The 18,866-nt window shown below is 38.8% G+C and overlaps 1 protein-coding gene across 2 annotated transcripts in view; it reads left to right on the top strand.

Annotated features, from left to right (window-relative positions):
- The window catches only part of LOC144964971 (chondroitin sulfate synthase 1-like), a 35,452-nt gene that overhangs the window by 16,555 nt on the left and 31 nt on the right, over window positions 1-18,866 (top strand). For both annotated transcript variants that reach the window (XM_078899786.1, XM_078899787.1), the window contains exon 3: window positions 16,674-18,866. This exon is cut by the window's right edge and continues 31 nt beyond it. In XM_078899786.1, the coding sequence (XP_078755912.1) occupies window positions 16,674-18,257 (1,584 nt within the window). In that variant the 3' untranslated portion in view covers window positions 18,258-18,866. The remainder of the gene's footprint in view (window positions 1-16,673) is intronic.

The raw sequence follows: 18,866 nt of genomic DNA, 5'->3' as shown, positions 1-18,866 counted from the left end.
CTCCCTTCTCTCTTTCTCTATCTTTCTTTCTCCTCTCTCTCTCTCTCTCTCTCTCTCTCTCTCTCTCTCTCTCTTTCTCCTCTATTCTCCTCTTTCTCTTCCTTCTCTCCCTCTCTCGCTCTCTCTCTCTCTCTCTCTCTCTCTCTCTACCTATCTATATATCTATCTACCTATCTATCTATCTATCTATCTATCTATCTATCTATCTATCTATCTATCTATCTATCTATCTATCTATCTATCTATCTCTCCCCACTTCTCGCAGATAAACTTTATCATTCTTCCCCATTCTTCCCCCCTCCCCTTCTGTTTTACTGATAATAATTACGTTATCATTACAGACAGGCTGGTACGAGTTACCATATTTCATATTTTATACTCAACGATAACGAAATTCCATCGATCTGTGAATTTCTCCCCTAAAATTTATAGAGTTGTGATTGATATCCAGTGTTAGATATTCCATAATATTAGACTTGATAGCAGCTGTAGTCTATTGGGCGAATAGAAAAGTTAAACGGATAGAAAGCTGCTAGAAGCCGTGGGCTCTTTAAAAAGCAATAACGTACGTATGTATGTGTGTCTGTATGTATGTATGTATGTATGTATGTATGTATGTATGTATGTATGTATGTATGTATGTATGATGTATGTATGTATGTATGTATGTATGTGTGTATATGTAAGGGTGTGTGTGTATGTGTGTGTTATGACGCCAATGTAAAGAATGAATGTTTGTCCTAGGTTTGTGTCATTCGTGATTCCATTTAAACGATGGTATTTCCATAGACAACAACCTGCATTGCCATGTTGTGGTAACCTCCTCCTCCTCCAGTCAACTGTTGTCATACGATCCGATAGATCATTTCATTTGTCATTGACTGGAACAACGGAGGTTTTATTCATGGTTTAAAATGTCTGTGAATTGATTGTCTAGCTGTGCGTTGTACGATCTCGAAGGCTGTGACCATTTGAATTGTATAGAAAACCCCTTTCATAATTATATCATTTTAAAACGAGAACATTTATATAGTGCAATATTCACTCAACGTGAACAAAGCGCTTTACACGTGGTCCCTAGCTAACAGCAACACGTAACATGTAGGACGAGACGTGACTGTGACGCCTGTTAGGCGATATTACCATTTTTCCCCGGGATAGAGACAATTGTATTAACGGCCAGATACTCGTTTTACACCTGGGTGCGACGAGAGAATGTGAGAATGCGCTGCTCGGAGCCGGACTCGAACCCTGGACATTCGGATCCGTCATTCCACAATGTATGACATGTGGCATGGATGACCTTTCAACCCACTATGTTTTGGGCCGGTTTGTTGTATTTGTAATCGTGTTAAATCCATAACTCTGTGTTCCGATGCTTGACATGAGGCATTTTCAAAGTGATTTATCCGGTCCTTCTCTGATGCTTGCAATTTCCAGCAAGAGAGTACACACGTATGGCGTACACACCCGTAAAATTGTTTCCTAACTGCAAAGACAAAAGTATTGAGAGAGTGAGAGAGAGAGTGAGAGAGAGAGAGAGAGAGAGAGAGAGAGAGAGAGAGAGAGAGAGAGAGAGAGAGAGAGAGAGAGAGAGAGAGAGAGTATGGGAATCGTTCTTCACTTTATTCTTACCCTTTTCTGTGACGATGTCATTATCATTTCCTGCAGCAGCTTTCAGTCAGGCAGACAGAAATAAACAGACAAGCAGTATATATCTAGTAAATTCTTTACCACCTAAAACCCGACAATGTGAAACTTTACTACCAGTCTTCGAACGGCATTTAAAAAACAATCTTTTTCATTCCGCTTATCGTGATTCTTCTATGTGAACTTCGAACAAGATTATATATATATATATATATATATATATATATATATATATATATATATATATATATATATATATATATGTGTGTGTGTGTGTGTGTGTGTGTGTGACTGTTGGGTGATTTTGTAGTCGAATAAATGAACTTGTGTGATACTAAAACACAAAACAAACAAAAAAACCACCAAAAAAATAAAAAACCATTAAAAAAAACACACTATTGTAAAGCACTTCTGAGCACCTTTTGTGGATACTGGCGCTATATCAAGTAATACTTATAATAATAATAGTAGTTATTGGTGCTGCCAAACCAACCAGCCACGTCATCGGTACATTTAATGAATGGGCCATGTTAGGTTGGGATGAAAAAGTCCCAGGATTGAGTGTTTTTGCCGAGATGAGGGTCACTTTTAATCGATCGGTATTTGAAGGAGGAGTTTTCTGGCCGAATTTATAATGACGTGTCTTTCCAGAGTACATCAGTTAACTGGTAAAGAACACAGCGCTTCTAATTTCCACCAGATCCGGTAGACAAGGTAACGGCTCGTGATTTAAGTGGGTTGAGTCATTTGTGCATTGCCAAAGACACTGCTTCAGAGCCTAGTAGCCCATGTGAATTAACCCACTCAATCCTAAAGATTTTTGCTACTTTTCAAAATTGGAAAAAAAAAGTATTAAAGTTTGTCCATAGATAGTTTTATTCAACTATCATTAATATGCACAATCTAAAAACATTAGATTTGATTACTACGCCTATAATTTGTCTCATAAAAATGAAATAAATAGGCATGGGGTAAAAGTAACCCGGGTAAACTTGTAGTCGGCGTTGTTAGGGTTGAGTGAGTTAACAAAGGAAAGCCCTTTTCCTCTACTCCAGGGCCTGCCCACTTGAACATTAAAAGAAAATTCGTCATTTTGTAGTAGATAAACATTGACGTCGCTGCAGTTAGCTTATAAAATCAACAATCTACCCTCACACGGATTAGATAACAATTCATTTTCAGTCAGTTTTATTGACTTAGAGATGCTCATAAAATTGGAGCTAAATGTTCGTAATTTTACTAATTTTTCATGTCTAGTCTAATACTTGGTTTGCGCCTAGAAAACTGGAGCTGTGCACTTGTTGACCTATGAGTCCTTTACTCATAAGGTAGAAATTATATATAAAATATTAAAGGTTGTGTATTGTTTACATAGGATGTAAATAAGTGGAACAGGCTTTGATGTGGATAATAACAATAAATGACGTGAGTAGAAAAGTGCCAGACGACATCAAAGAATAAAAACTTTGCGGCGATCGAGGCTTGAACCCACGACCTTACTGTTACAACTGACCGCGAAAGGGACACTCTGCCATCGATGCCATCCACCACTCCTGAATTGCCGTAACAGAAGGGTCGCGGGTTCGAACCCCAATCGCTTCAAAGCTTTTATTCTCTATTATCTTCTGGCACTTTTCAACTCACCTGATTTCTTGTTATATTTGAACACTTAGTCAGGGCGCCAAGCAAGACGCCAAACACTTACTCGGATTGAATTTTAATTCAGAAAAGTGAGTGGAGCAGGTACTTAAGTTGATAATAACAAGAAATGAAGTGGAGAGAATAAAAACTTCGCGGCGGAGATGGGGGCTCAGGATAGCTCATACGGTAGAGTCACGATCTCCCCGGCCAGGCGGAGTTGTCGTACCAGTAAGGTCGCGGATTCGAGCCCCCATCGCCGCCGCGACGTTTTCATTCTCTTGTCTTCTGGCAATTTCCGACTCACTTCATTTCTTGTTATTACTTACTCAGACTCCATTCTCTTTGGCCCGACCGGACTGAACCACGCACAGCCACGGCAATTATCATTCGTTTCGTATGAGATAGCGTTTTTCAACGGTTTTATCCAAGTCGAAGAGAGAGATCTGTCAAGGAAATTCTCCCACAGTTTAGTGATACACATTCACAGCCTCTTTGAATCTTTCGACAAATGGTATCGCGATAAAAGATCATTGTAAACAAAATAGCTTTTAGCAGGCTTGTCAACCAGTATGATTTAATACGTTTTTGAAGACCATGAATGGAAAGAAAAATAAAGTGAGTAAATGTAATTCATACATAAGGGAACAACACAAAACAAACAACGTTTCGGCTCTTGGCCTTCCGTCAGAAGACAAACAACAAAAAACATTTAGGTTACAAAAAATCACATTTTGTCAAATGTGGAAACAATGAAAATGTGATTTTTTCTAAACCTTATTTTTTTGTGTTTTATTGTTTGTCTCCTGACGAAGACCAAGGGCCGAAACGATGTTTGTTTTGTGTTGTTCCTTTATATATGAGTCACATTTTCTCACTTTATTTTTTTTATCCATCTTATTGGCTCCTTTAAGCACTTTTAGCTTTTAATATGTTAATGATAAAATATGCTCAATACACCCCCCCCCCCCCCCCCAAACAAAAAAATACAAACCAAAAAAAAACAACAAAAAAACAATGTTTGTAACTAAAAGGGAGGAAAATGATACTTAATGATCTTCAACTAATCCAATTTATCATTTTCCTCCCTTTTTGTTACAAACACTGTTTTATTTTTATTTTTTTTTCGGGGGGGGGGGGGGGGGGGGGGGGGGGGCATTTTCTTCATAAAAGCACCTCTAACTGGGTGGGGTTCCTGACCTCCCAAGTGAGCAGGGAGGCGCTTATTGTGTCTTCTATCACCCTATATATGTTTTCCAACATGCTTTCTGTCTTTGTCTTGGAATGAGATTACTTGGTTTGTCTTGGCACTGGCCGGATACCCTGGCTGGGAGGGAATCAGTCAAATGTATAGTTAAAGAGTTTCACGAGATGATATATTTTTGTCTTGCAAATCATCTCTCTGTTATGCGTTGTATTATTATTGTTTCACATATATATTATATGATTTGTAAACATTTGAACGTATTCCTCTTAGTGGGGACCTGTGCTTGTGTCAGGATGAGACTTTTAGGTGATCTCAAACTAAGTACACTGATGATAGTGTGCACTTGGAATCTACATCTGTTGCCTATTTGAACCAATTCCCCTTGGACTTACTTTTTCTTGGGGGCTTTAATTGTAATTTTATAACTTTTTACTATCCCATTTTCTTCCTTTTTACTGGCGTGGATGTGACCTTTTTGTGTTGCAAGCGCCCTAAAACCTTTAAAAATAAACCAGCTCCTCTAATGAAGCATTCGTTATGTAGTTTGTAAAATGAAATCTGATACAGCGGGGATTAGACATATCGAGTTACTTGACACAAATTATACCGGCCTTTGGTCAAATTGGCTTGATTACGTTGCGTACCTTTTTGCTGTACTCTGGATAAACACGTTTTTAACATTTCAGACATCTCTTCTTTCAAATATCGAGCGATTATAATGACCCTCATCTTGTCAAAATGGAATCTGGCATTTTATTTAAAGTCCCAGGTTTGATAGTTTTTGCCAAGACGAGAGTAATTTTAATCGATCGATATTTGAAGGGCGAGTTTTCTGGTCAGAATGTTTCCAGCGTACTGCAGCATCGACAAGGAGTTCCAAAGACAGGAATCCCAACAACGATCCCTACCCTTGTAATAAATAGCACGTTAACCATTACGTTCCCCGAACCTGAACGATCGACCAACGACGAGGAAGAAAACCAGGATCAATCTGTCCTCAGACGTCGCCACACGACGCCCGGTACGCGAGTGGAGAACGTTATCGTTTACTTGCTATGATGATGATGATGTACGACGGTAGACGGTGAATGTGGAACTGTTTGGAATGGCTAAATATTTGAGTTGGTCTGTCTGAGAGAAGGGGAGTGGTACGTGTGTTATCGCTTTACACCAGTTCTGACGTACTCTTGAAAAAAAAAACTTATATTTAGAAATTGGCCAGAAAACTCGTCCTTCGAATATCGATCGATTTAAATGAACCTCGTATTAGCAAATACTTTCAAACCTGGGACTTCGCGAAGTTTTTTTTGCTAAGACGAGGGTCATTTAAATCGATCGGGATTTGAAGTACGAGTTTTTTGGCCAAATTTCTAAATGTGTGTTTTTCCAGAATATGGCAGAGTAGACTATAATATTATCCTTGACCGACTTGAGATTCGATTACTTCCCCTTCTCTTGCAGACATTCCTGTTTACAACCATAATTTCAACCAGTTAAATGCCCTAATCTGGAACGACTTTTATTCAAGAAATTTGGCCAGAATACTCGTCCTTCAACTATCGATCAATTTAAATGACTCTCATCTTGGCAAAACAAACAAACAAACAAAAAAAAAATAAAAATAAAAATAAAAAATAAAATTAAAATCTCAAACCTTGGACTTAAATCAAGACATCGCGATGTCTCAGGTTTGAGAGTATTTGCTGTGATGAGGGTGATATAAATCGATCGATATTCAAAGGACGACTTTTCTGGCCAAACATTTTAATAATGTATTTCCAAAGTAGAACATTTAAATTGTCAAACACAAGTGGGCGGTGGCTACAAGCAAACAAACAAACAAACAAAGTCGAGTCGATTTTCTAATTAAAAAAAAAATAAGGTTGTTACAATGACATTTATTTATTTATTTTTGGCAGTCCTCACTTCCATATCCAGTCGTTTTTTGCTTCCAACTCTGATTGGTTGACCACACCGATCCTACTGGACTTTATATTTAAAATTAGATGAATACTATTTTTTCTTGTAACCTTTTTTTTTGTTTTGTTCTTTATTTTTCTTTTATCTGTTATTTATTTATTTATTTACTTATTTATTTTATATATTTATTTATGTATTTATTTATTTTATTTTATTTATTTATTTGTAGCAGAAACTCTTGAACCAGCCGTACAAGTTCTTTTTTTCATCCGTTCCAAACGCAAGGAATGTCCACACCAAATTGATAACATCAGATTCTTGTTGACCTCATTATAACTGTTGTGTATGGTTCATTGTTGGGAGTTGGGAGTGCAACCCCCCCCCCCCCCCCCCCCGCCGCCCCCTCCCCCCTCCCAAAAAAGAAAATTAATTTAAAAAATATAATACCAAACCAAAAGAAAAAAAGCAAAAACAAAAATAAACAAAAGAAAGAAAATAAACAAACAAACAACAGCAAAAATCAATATATATATTTTTCAGACTTGTTTTTCTGGTCCACTTTACAAATGAAGATTCCATATTATGTCTACTCAATGATCTCAGAATGCTGACATGATTTGGACCGCGTACTCCTTGAATTTATACAGTAACGTTCTCTGTGTCATGTCAGGAAATAGAGGATAACAAAAAAAAAAAAAAAAAAGAAAAAAGAAAAAAAAAAAAAAAGGAAAAAAATAACAACTAGATTAGCTTTGGCTCTTAGACCTGCACGTCGGGTTGGTGGTAACGTATGAAATAGTACGGGCATTATTATAATCGGCTACTTTCGAAATATATGAATCGTATTATTATCATGGTGCTTTTCAACGCCTATCTCATTAATTTATTGACTCTATTCAGTGTAGTGAGTCCTTGATAATAGGATGATTTATGACGAGACTTTTGTGTTCACGATTTTCTACCATGTCAGTTCGTTGTAAATAACAATGCCATAGCATGTATAAATAATTTGTATATTTCAGTTGATGTCAATGTAAAGCGCTTAGTGTCTGTTTAGACAGGGTAAAGCGTTAAAAATACGGGGTTTTGTTGTTGTTGTTATTATTATTATTATTATTATTATTATTATTATTATTATTATTATTATTAAGAACATAAATCATAATTTCCCACTCTTCTTCCCATTTCTTACTTCAAAGCCATTTTAAACACCCCCCCCCCCCCAATACACACTTTTTATCGTAACCTGGTAGTTTGAAATGTCACCTCGATGAACCATGACACAAAATGCAAAGTTCAGACGACTGTCTCCATGTTACTCTGAACAAATCACGTATTCAACATTTTGACCAGGAAATTCGTCCTTCAAATATCTTTCGATTAAAACGATCTTCATCTTGGACTTGGTGAAGTCCCAGGTTTGAGAGGTTTAACGTCATATTGAGGGTAATTATAATCGATCGGTATTTGAAGGACGAGTTTACTGACCAAATTTTTTTTTTAAAATGCATTATTTTCAGAGTACGACATAAATAGGCCATGCGTCCAATTATTAAAATTTAGGAGGTGCTTATTTCATTGGCAGTGTGAATAGGTGCTGGTGCTTCACTATGTCAAAACACAATACAGTGTCATATCTGGAGAGGGGAGATGGCCATCTTTTTGCCTCTTTTATCCCTGTATCGGGTTTTTCCCGGTGGTTCTAGGGATATTTTCTCGGTATGTAATCAACTAGTGGCTTTTCTGCGACCCTACTGGTATCTTACGCAGAGAGGGTAACAATCTATTCTTTTTTCGGGGGCCGGAATGGTGGTGGAGAGAGAGAGAGAGAGAGAGAGAGAGAGAGAGAGAGAGAGAGAGAGAGAGAGAGAGAGAGAGAGAGAGAGAGAGAGGGGGGGGGGGTTGTAAGGAAATGGAATGATATTTTACGCATTGGAAATCATTTTCTAGTTATACAATCTGCTTTGTTTAGACATATTATGATAAGAAGAGTGTGTTTCCCGTTGATTGATAGAGACTCAGTCTATGTCATGTGGTGGGAACCCTAGGTAGACTGGCCAAGGGGAGGACACTGTCTATGTCATATGATGGGAGTCTTTGGTAGACTGGCCAAGGGGAGTTATACTGTCTTTGTCATATGATGGAAATCTTAGGTAGACTGGCTATGGATGGTGGTGGTGGTGGTGTTGTTGATGATGATGATGATGATTTTTCATATGGACATTAAAACCAACCTGGATAAAACAATATAGTCAACCTGACGTGGGTGTTTTTGTGATTAATCCCAGCCAGGATATTAAAACATGGAAATGATTCTCCACCTTCTGGTGCCCAAAAAACAACAACCGAAAAACAAAACAAAACAAAAAAAAACCCCACAAGAATAACAAAAAAAAAACAAAAAACAACAAAAAAACAAAACTAAAAAGAAACATTAAGCTTCTAGAAGTAAATGAGAAAAACGCGTAGCCGTATTATAATATAACTATTCTCTCCATTAATCGCCGATTTTCGTCTGATTACATGCCATTACTACAGTCATTCATTCCTTTCCTTTGTTTTGATATCTGGACCAAGCTGGGATAAAGGCTATTTCCACGACACACGGAATTCTTAGTAAGGAAATGATTGGGGTCGCCAGGTGGACCAATTAGTCATTATAACGAGTAATTATAAGAGAAAACGAGAGAGAGAGAGAGAGAGAGAGAGAGAGAGAGAGAGAGAGAGAGAGAGAGAGAGAGAGAGAGAGAGAGAGAGAGAGACATACACACACACACACACACATAGAGAGAGACACACACACAGAGAAAGACACTCCCCCCCCATAAAGAGTATATATATATATATATATATATATATATATATATATATATATATATATATATATATATATATATATATATATATATATACCATGCATGTCTACTTGTTACAGGATATTAACACGACATTAATTAAAGCCGTGAATGAGATCCATGGATGAATAGCCAATGAGTCTGTGTAGTGTTTGGTACATTGTGTTACCATTTTATGTCAGGTACTTCGTTACTGTGACATATACCTAATAGCCAACTGTCCTGATCAAATTGATACTTTCCCCATTTGGCAACCTGGGGCAAAGAAGATTGAAAATAAGATTTAAAAAGTACTGTTTAAATGTGGACATTAACAAAAATTTCCATTTATTCATCCCCAAGGGGAAATTTGTCTCTATCGTCCATTCGAAGGGAAGACTGGAGTAACCCAGGTGTGAGCCGCAGTGCAGCGCCGCAAATTGATATAGGGCGAGGTGACTTGCTCAAGGTCACGCAGCGGCGGGTGATCGAACTCGGTCCCTTTCGGGTAAGAAGCAACGACCGTACTTCTGAACCACCCTGCCCCCTTTCATGCCCCGGGATTACGATTTTTTTGACTAGTAATTCAAATTTAAAACAAGGAATAGATAAATTGAGAGTGTACCTCTAAATCAAGATTACAGGCAGGTTGTATTAGTCCAAACATATCATTGTCGTTTGAAGTTATCTGCCGTACTAATTCTTCAACCTGGGTATTCACTTGAGCGTTTTTGCCAAGATGAGTCCCTTTTAAATCGATCGATATTTGAAGGACGAGTTTTATGGCCAAATTTTTAAATATGAGTTCTTGCAGAGTAAGGCAGTTATAACAGTAGTGCGCTGTAGGGTGTCCCGTTTGAGCTCTTTCAAAAGTTGGCCGCTATGCATATGGGTTAAAATCGACGTATATATATATATATATATATATATATATATATATATATTATATATATATATATATATATATATATATATATATATATATATATATATATATATATGCAGGTCTAACATTCGAACCCACGTAGGAGCCTAGTTTAACATTGTTGTAATGGACAATATTTTGGACAATAATTTTTTACAACAATGAGCCCATAAGGAATTGGGTTATCAGACCTGGAAAAAAATGTACGTCGAGTAAAATGCTATAAACTGCCATATTATATTATCCATCGCTCTTTGAAACTTGCAAATCATGCAACACAAGGAATCCACAAAAGGAAGGGGGTCCATGTCAGTAAATTGATTTGAAAAGAACTATGGAAGCATGTTGATGGAACACTCTAGATACTTAAGAGTTAAGCGTTTGTTTGGCGCTACTGGTAGGGTCCTCTATCTCCATCATCTTTAACCTTTCCTCTGCGAGGTTCTATGGGTATCCTGGAATGAAGGTGTCTGGTGTCTTGGTTTAGACAGACTTTGGATGGAGATTTCTGGATCTTATATATAGCCTTTCGTTTTTCTATCACGGAGTTGGAGATCAAGAATTGGTCGAAGACCGTGCCCAGCTTGTTTGGGATATAATAATATATATAACTAAATTCTAAATGAGCTATTATATAGCGGAATATCCACTAAACGTGCTCAAACTCAAAGCGATTTACAAGGGGTCCCTGATCAACAGCAACATGTAACATGCAAAACGAGACAGGACGCCTGTTGGGCGATATTTACAATTTTTTCCGACAGACACAACGCTGTTAACGACCTCGAACTCATTTTACACATGAGTGCGGTGAGCTAATGTGAGTAAAGAGCATTTTCCAAGGTCTAAACTATGCGCCGAGCGAGGCTCGAACCGAGGACCTTCCGATCCGAAAGCGAGTGTCATACCACTAGAGATCACTTAGCCGCATACACACACATGCCACATAGCCGTAATATAATAATTACAATAAAACATCCCTCTATTCATCCCAAGGTGAAATTTGTCTTAAGGGTCTGTTCCAAGGGAAGACTGGAATAACCTAGCCATCAGCCACAGTGCAGCGCCGCAACGTGAGTCAGGGCGAGGTGACTTGCTAAAGGCCACACAACGAGGCGGGTAGTCGAACTCGGTACCTTTTGGGTTGGAAGCAAAGACCGTACCGCTGAGCCACGTTGCCCACTAGATGTAGTACTGACCAACTCACCGACATCTCGTTATTTATGTCTCAATAAACGATCACTCCATCCATCTTCCCCAATGTCTGTGTGTTTATATATCAATAAATAAAATAAATCAGTCATGGCTTTCCATGCTATACTATGAAAAAACACGTTTTAAAAAAGAAATTGGCCAGAAAAATCGTCCTTCCAATATCGATTGATTCAAATGACCCTTATCTTGTTAAAATCTCTCAAACCTGGAACTTTATATTAGGTTCCATGTTTGATAGTTTTTGACAAGATGAAGGTCATTTTAATGGATCGGTATTGGAAGGAGGAGTTTTCTGGCCAAATTAAAAAAAAAACAACAAACAAACAAAAAAACCCGTGTTTTTTTCTTCTTGAGCACGATAGTACGGAGTCAGTTTTATCATATCATGATGATGTTGGTCCGAGCACAGCTCTTACATCCAGATGCACATTCTCCCCCCGATGGCTATTTATCGTCTGGTGAAGAGCTGATAGTGACAGTGTTACATGATGGAGTAATGTGATTGCAGATCCTACGTCATAAACTCACCGAATTCCTTGCATTGATGCTGTTCGTTTAGCTGAAAAAATCACAAAAATCCGCCAGTCGGATATGACGTACCAACATACAAAACCATGTGTAAGATGAAACGCTTATAGCCTGATTTATACACTATTGTGAGAACGACTCATAACAATGGCTTGCCAAAAGCAATAACAAAATGTTGAGTCACGCCAATTTCGTTCCATTTATAGACGTTCTGTCGTACTCTGGAAAAACATGTATTAAAATTTTTGGTCAGAAAACTCGTCCTTTAAATATCGATCAAGTAAAATAACCCCCATCTTGCCAAAAAATCTTCAAACCCGGGACTTCGTAGAGTTTTTGACAAGATGAGGAGTGATTTTAATCGATTGATATTTAAGGACGAATTTTCTCACCAAAAATTTTAAATACAGATTGGTTTGGTTTTATTTTCCCCAAAGTACATCAGTATTGGTTGGGTTTGTTTTTCTTCCCCAAAGTATATCAGTATTGGTTTGGGTTGGGGGTTTTTTTCTCCCCAAAGTACATCATTATTGGTTTGGGTTGTTTTTTTCCCCACCCCCAAAGTGCATCAGTATTGGTTTGGGTTGGGTTTGTTTTTCTTATTCAATCATTAATATTCAAATATATCACCCAGGAAATGGTTTATTTTGATGTGTTGTATCGCGGCAGAGCTCGATATGTCCTGTGTTAAATATCACTCCTCCCCCATTGGCCCAGTCGACGTGACGACCACACAGCAATAGTTTGTTTTCTGACATATTTAAAACCACAAATAATGATAGATAGATCACGAATCCGCGTGTACCTACCCCATACAGGCACTAACCCTTTCCCCTTTTCATCATTACCAACACCACCACCACCACCATTCCACCACCAGTATCAAGAACTGCATGCAATAAATAACCATCATTCCGACTCCCACCTCGGGGCGATATTGGCACACACAGCACTCACCCCCGATTACCACATACCTACATCCATCTCCACACCTTCTCTAACGTCTAAACTAACACCTGGCCTTTACACTATTGACCCCCTGCTAAACGCACCTACTACCTACCCATAAAGCATCAGCATCCGTCGATCTAGTTTTTTTTTAGTAATGTATTTATGTTTTCACTGTTTGCGTTTTTTGTTGTTGTTGCTGCTATTGTTGGCTGAATAAGAGTTTTGAGCCCGAAACGTCCCGTGTTTGGTATTTTGTTCTTTTTTTTTTTTTTTTTTAAAGCTCTTATATTCAGTTTTGTTTTTATGACTTTTTATAGCCCACAGCTTCAAGCAGCTTCGTATCACGTTGTTAATAATAACAAGAAATGAAGTGAGTAGGAAAGTGTCAGAAGACAATCGAGAATCAAATTTTGCGGCAGCGATGGGAGCTCAAACCCGCGACCTTACTGGTATGACAACTTTGCCTGGCCGGGGAGAGCGTGACTCTGCTGTATGAGCTATCCACCTCTCCAAATCACTTTGTTAAGAGTCGGTGCGGCGCGCCTTGTCTGGAGAGCTGAATCTACCTGTCTGTCTGGAACCAGCATCAGATTCCAGATGTGCATCCGTCGATTGATGTTAAATCAGGGATCGTTATTCACTGACAAGACTGGCATAACATAGCTGTGTCATTGTCATCGGCGTACCGAGTTGTATGTACGATATGGCCCATGGAAGATATGGATTGACTTATAGTTATAGCGTCATCCCCTGTTCTTGTGAAGGTGTCGCGGCCCAAAAAAGAAAATGAAACAGAAATAGTGGTGATCTATAGTACACACACACACACACACACACACACACACACACACACACACAGGATCATAAATCATCATTATCATCATCATCATCGTCGTCGTTGACGCCATCATCATCATCATCATCATCATCACATAATCATTATCGTCGTCGTCGTATTGTCGTCATCATCAACGTCGTCGTCGTCATCATCATTATCATCACCACTACCACCATTACTACAACAAGTACTACTATATCATCATTATCACCACTTCTACAAACATCACCTCATCATCATTACCACCACCACCACTACAACTGCCATCATATCGTCAAAACAATCATCAAAGCGTCCATTCATTTGTGCATTTTATAAGGCACGTCTGTTTGGGGTATGGAGTTTTATTTTCTTTTATTTTTATTAAAATGACGTGGGGGCGGGGGGGGGGGGGGGGGGGGGGGGAGTTGTTGTGTTGTGTTGTGACACTGTTTACCCATCGTATAGTTTTGAATAGTTAGGATGTTGTATGCGGGAATTCCAGTTTTGTTAGCATTTTTTTTTTTTTTTTGGATGCACCACCGACCTTTTTTTTTTTTTTTTAAACCATCACCAGGGTTACCCACTCCACGCCAAAAAATGTCTAGATATTTCTATGCTTTTTGTTTAAGATTGTATGCTTTTTCTCTCAGATTACATTTTAAACATGAAAATTTCTTTAATTCTGTTTTTCATAAGAGTTTTTATTTTTTTATTTTTTAAAATCTATTTTTTAATTTTATTATTATTTTATTTGTTTTTGGCATTCTAAATGTTTCCTCTCGTTGTGTCTTAGCAATTGATTGTTGTTTGCTAGATTTAGGTGCTTTGTTTACATTGCTTCATAATTGTAATTTCAAACTTTCTTGACGTTTGTGACGTCCCCCCCCCCCCCCCCCCCCCCCCCCCCCCCCCCCCCCCCCCCCCCCCCCCCCCCCCCCCCCCCCCCCCCCCCCCCCCCCCCCCCCCCCCTTCCCTTCCCACACACACACAAACTTGTTACAAGAATGGTTAACCTCCAGTGTTACCTGACGGCAGGGAGTCAGATGACTCAAAGGGTCCATTTTCAATATATAAATACACAAAAATAAATAACATTTTGTTTATTCATCCCATAGGAGAAATTTGTCTCTAGGGTCTATTCCAAGGGAAGACTGAAATCACCCAGGCTTTGAGAGTTTTTCCCAAAATGAGAATCATTTAAATCGATCGCTATTATTTGCAGTTCCGAGTTTTTGGTCAAATTTTTAAAAATGTGTTTTTCCAGAGTACAGCAGAATGGTCATTGGGACTAATGATCACAAGATGAACTCACCGACCCAGAAGTAAATAGGTGATAGGCTTGGTGCAGGATCGTGCATAGCGGCTGCCTTTTATCTCAGCCTGTCATCTATCATTTGCTCCATGTGATAGAAACCAGACAATTTCATGTCTTAGTCATGCATGGAATCTAGTCTATCTTCCCTCACTTCCTCTCGGCTTTTGCTCATTCTTCTGATCTTTGAGCTTTAATTTTGCATGTTTATTGTGTGTATGTGTGTTTTAATTGGGCGTATTTTTGCAGAGGAACAGCTGCTTATGTGTCTAAACAAATCCAGTCTTTGTTGTTTAGATTGTTCGTTTTCCTCCCCAGGAAATGAGGAACGTAGACTGTGATAAGATAACATTCAAAACGATTACAACTTGAAGAACGAGTGAGAGAAATTATTAATCGTGCAGTCCACGACTCCTGGTGATTGACAGGAGGAAAAAACATGTTTGTATTTAACATAATAAGGGAATCGAGTTGAAGTCCTTTTTCTGGGTGGGGTTCCCGACCTCCCATAATGGGGCAGGGAGGTACTTGTTCTGTCTTCTATCCCCCTATATCTGTTTTCCAATTGCTTTCTGTCTTTGTCTTGGAATTAGATTAATTAGTTTTGTCCTGACCCTGGTCGGAGTCTTTGGCTGGGAGGGAAACAGTCGAATATATAGTTATAGTTTTGGGAGATGATACTTTTTCCTTGTAAATCATCTCTGTTATGTACTGTTATTTCTTTTTTAAAAATATTTCAACATTTTATTTGTAAACATTTAAGTGTATTCCTCTTAGTGGGATCTTATACTGGTGTCGGGGTGAGTCTTATAGGTGATCACAAACTTGGTTGACGATGGTATGCTCTTGGAATCTAAATCTCTTCCATTTTTGAACCATTCCCCTTTGTCTTACTTTTTCCTCAGGTCCTCAAATCGTACATATAGAATGATATTACTATCCAATTTTCTTCCTTTTTACAGGCGCTGATATGACCTAAACGTGTTGCAAGCGTCACAAAACCCCTAAAAACAAACAAAACATAAAGAGTCCATGTTAATGGATGGATATATCATCATTAGGGATTGAACGTCTGCTGAATACATACTACTTGGTCCAATAGTTTTACGTCTTTCTAGCACCTCTGACCGGTAAACAGGAGATCTCTGCCTTACTCTAGAAAAACCCATATTTAAAAATGTGGTCAGAGAACTCGTCCTTCAAAATCGATCGATTTAAATGACCTTCATCTTGGCAAAAAAAACAACTCTCAAACCCGAGACCTCGCGAAGTCCTAGGTTTGAGAGTTTTTGCGAAGATGAGGGTCATTTAAATCGGTCGATATTTGAAAGACGAGTTTTCTGGCCGAATTTCTAAATATGGGTCTTTCCGGAGTACGGCATATCTGTGGTTCGAGCTCAAGTCGAAGCAGGCTGATTTTTTGGATGTTTTTTCTTTCTTATATTTTCTCTCTACTTTGTCTGGCACTGTATCATCCACGTCTTTTCCTATCTGTATCTTCTGTCTTTACAAATATGATGGATCGACTCCATTTTCTCTCAGATTTTCTTCATCTTTAATTCAAAACCAAAGCCAAAAAAAAAAAAAAAAACTAAACACTCTGGCTTTATTCTCTTGAATACGTAACTTTGCTCAATGCTCAAAATGTTCATTTTTTCCCCTCTCTATTTCAGATGCAACAGATCCTATACCAAAACTACAAAGAAGAAAAGGGGTCTTTCAAAAACACTTTAAAGAACAAAGAAGTCCAGAAAGCTGTCTCCCTTCACCCAGTCAAGGAACCAGATTACCAGTACCGTATCTATAACTACTTACGTTCTGTCCGCATCATGCACCAGCGCCAGAGGGAAGTTCAACTCCACAGGGAAATGGCCGACATGACAGAGAGATTGGAGGACGTCAATTTCCAAGTAGAACCCGAAATTAGTCTACAACCTTCCGTTACAAAATTTGTTCCTCTGAACGGCAAAGAGGTCATTCCATGGGAGTTTTTATCTAGGTCCATTTACTCTCAATTCAACAACAATCCTCGACGAGGTATTGACGAATCGACCAAAGGAGCACTTGATGAACTCGTCAACCAAGTTCTTATCAAAGTAAACGAAAACGCTCATCTTCGAGGCAGGACTATAGATTTCAAAGAGATCCGTTATGGATACCAACGCCTAGACCCGATGCATGGGCCTGACTATATTTTGGATTTGCTTCTAATATATAGAAAATATCGTGGACGGAAAGTGTCAATGAACGTACGAAGACACGCCTATCTACAACAGGCTTTCCTCCCCGCTGAGTTGAAGGAGGAAGACAATATTATAGAAGTGTCCAAACCCTCGGGCATCGGAGCTCAGGTTATGTCCTGGTTTCATCAGCTCTCGGGCAACAATCACCAATCTCAGACGATTGCAAAGCGGTCTGAACACATAGATATAATCATGCCTCTGATGGGTAGGTATAACATTTTCCAAAGATTCATGGAGAATGTAGAAAAGGCTGTTTTTATTCCAAAAGATAATTCTCGACTAGTAGTAATTCTATACAAATCTAAAGACGAACCAGAGGCCCATAGACTCAGCCTGGATCTTATAGATTTCTACAGGGAAAAGTACGGAAAGGGTGTTATCGAGATTGTACAAACCAATGCTGAGTTTTCCCGTGGGCCCGGCCTTCAGCTTGGCATTGAACGATGCAGACAGGATTCTTTGCTTTTCTTCGTGGACGTGGACATCATCTTTACCTCCAGCGCTCTGGAGAGAGTCCGCTTGAATACAAAACAAGGTCGTTTAGTTTATTTTCCCATTGTGTTTAGTCAATACGACCCAGAGCCAGTTTGTTTTCCCGGGTCGCCCCACTGTGATTGTAGTGGCATGCATTGCGTACTGAAACCGGAAGACAACAGTGAAGATGCTGGGTACTGGAGACAGTTTGGATTTGGTATCGCTTCCATGTATAGGAGCGATTACCATAAAGTTGGTGGATTCGATCTCAGTATACGAGGCTGGGGGAAAGAGGACGTTGACTTGTATACAAAATTTATAGAAAGTTACTACTTGATATTTCGGGCTGTAGACCCAGGAATGACGCATGTATTCCACGCCATCAGGTGCAGACAGGGCCTGGAAAGTGCTCAAATGGTTATGTGTATCAATTCGAAAGCTCAAAGTTACGGGTCCACCTTTCTGCTGGCTGCTCAGATTTTCAAGACGCCTGGAATTTATAGACGGCTGGAAGTCCATCGTTTCCGACGAGGTTTATAACGTCTCGGGGTTGATTGATTTGGTATTGGCTTTTGTTTTGTTCTTGTATTTCCTTGTTGATGTTGTTATTGTTGTTAGTGTTGTTGTTGTTTTTAGGTGTTGTTCATGTTATTGTTGTTGGTCTTGGTAATGGTGGTGTTTTTGTCCATTTCAAATGGGTGTCTTCAGCTCGTCATAAGCACATTCTTTTTCCTCAAAGATTATCAGTATGCATTTAGAATTCATTTAAAATGTTTTTGTTCAGTACAGTGGAATCCGTACAAAGTCAACACTTTTATGGTCAATTCCCCTTGTTGGTCCCACATTTTCTGTTCTGCATCTAAGTGGCTCATTGATTCTGGAAAAGTCAACCTCTTTTTCTGGTCCGGCGTGTTGGATTCCACTGTATTTCATAAATATTATCAGTCAATGACGAACAAACAAAATTGTTCAGTACATTTTGGTTACTCATATCTCTTGTGAATTGACACAAATCTTGATCATGATGATATACGGATTTCTCATGTCTATTGCGAATGGACGCAAACAGGGAAGAAGTGCGTGGTGTCAAAAAAAAAACCCACTGGTTCCTGTCTTATTTTAGTGTAAAACCACGCTTCCAGAGGACTG

The sequence above is a fragment of the Berghia stephanieae genome, chromosome 2 (genome assembly GCF_034508935.2).
Source record: "Berghia stephanieae isolate SIO BIC M18660-M18661 chromosome 2, UCSD_Bste_1.3, whole genome shotgun sequence".
NCBI classification, from domain to species: Eukaryota; Metazoa; Mollusca; class Gastropoda; order Nudibranchia; family Aeolidiidae; genus Berghia; species Berghia stephanieae.
Note: the sequence above shows the minus strand (reverse complement) of the source record. Positions and strands in the feature narration are given on the sequence as shown.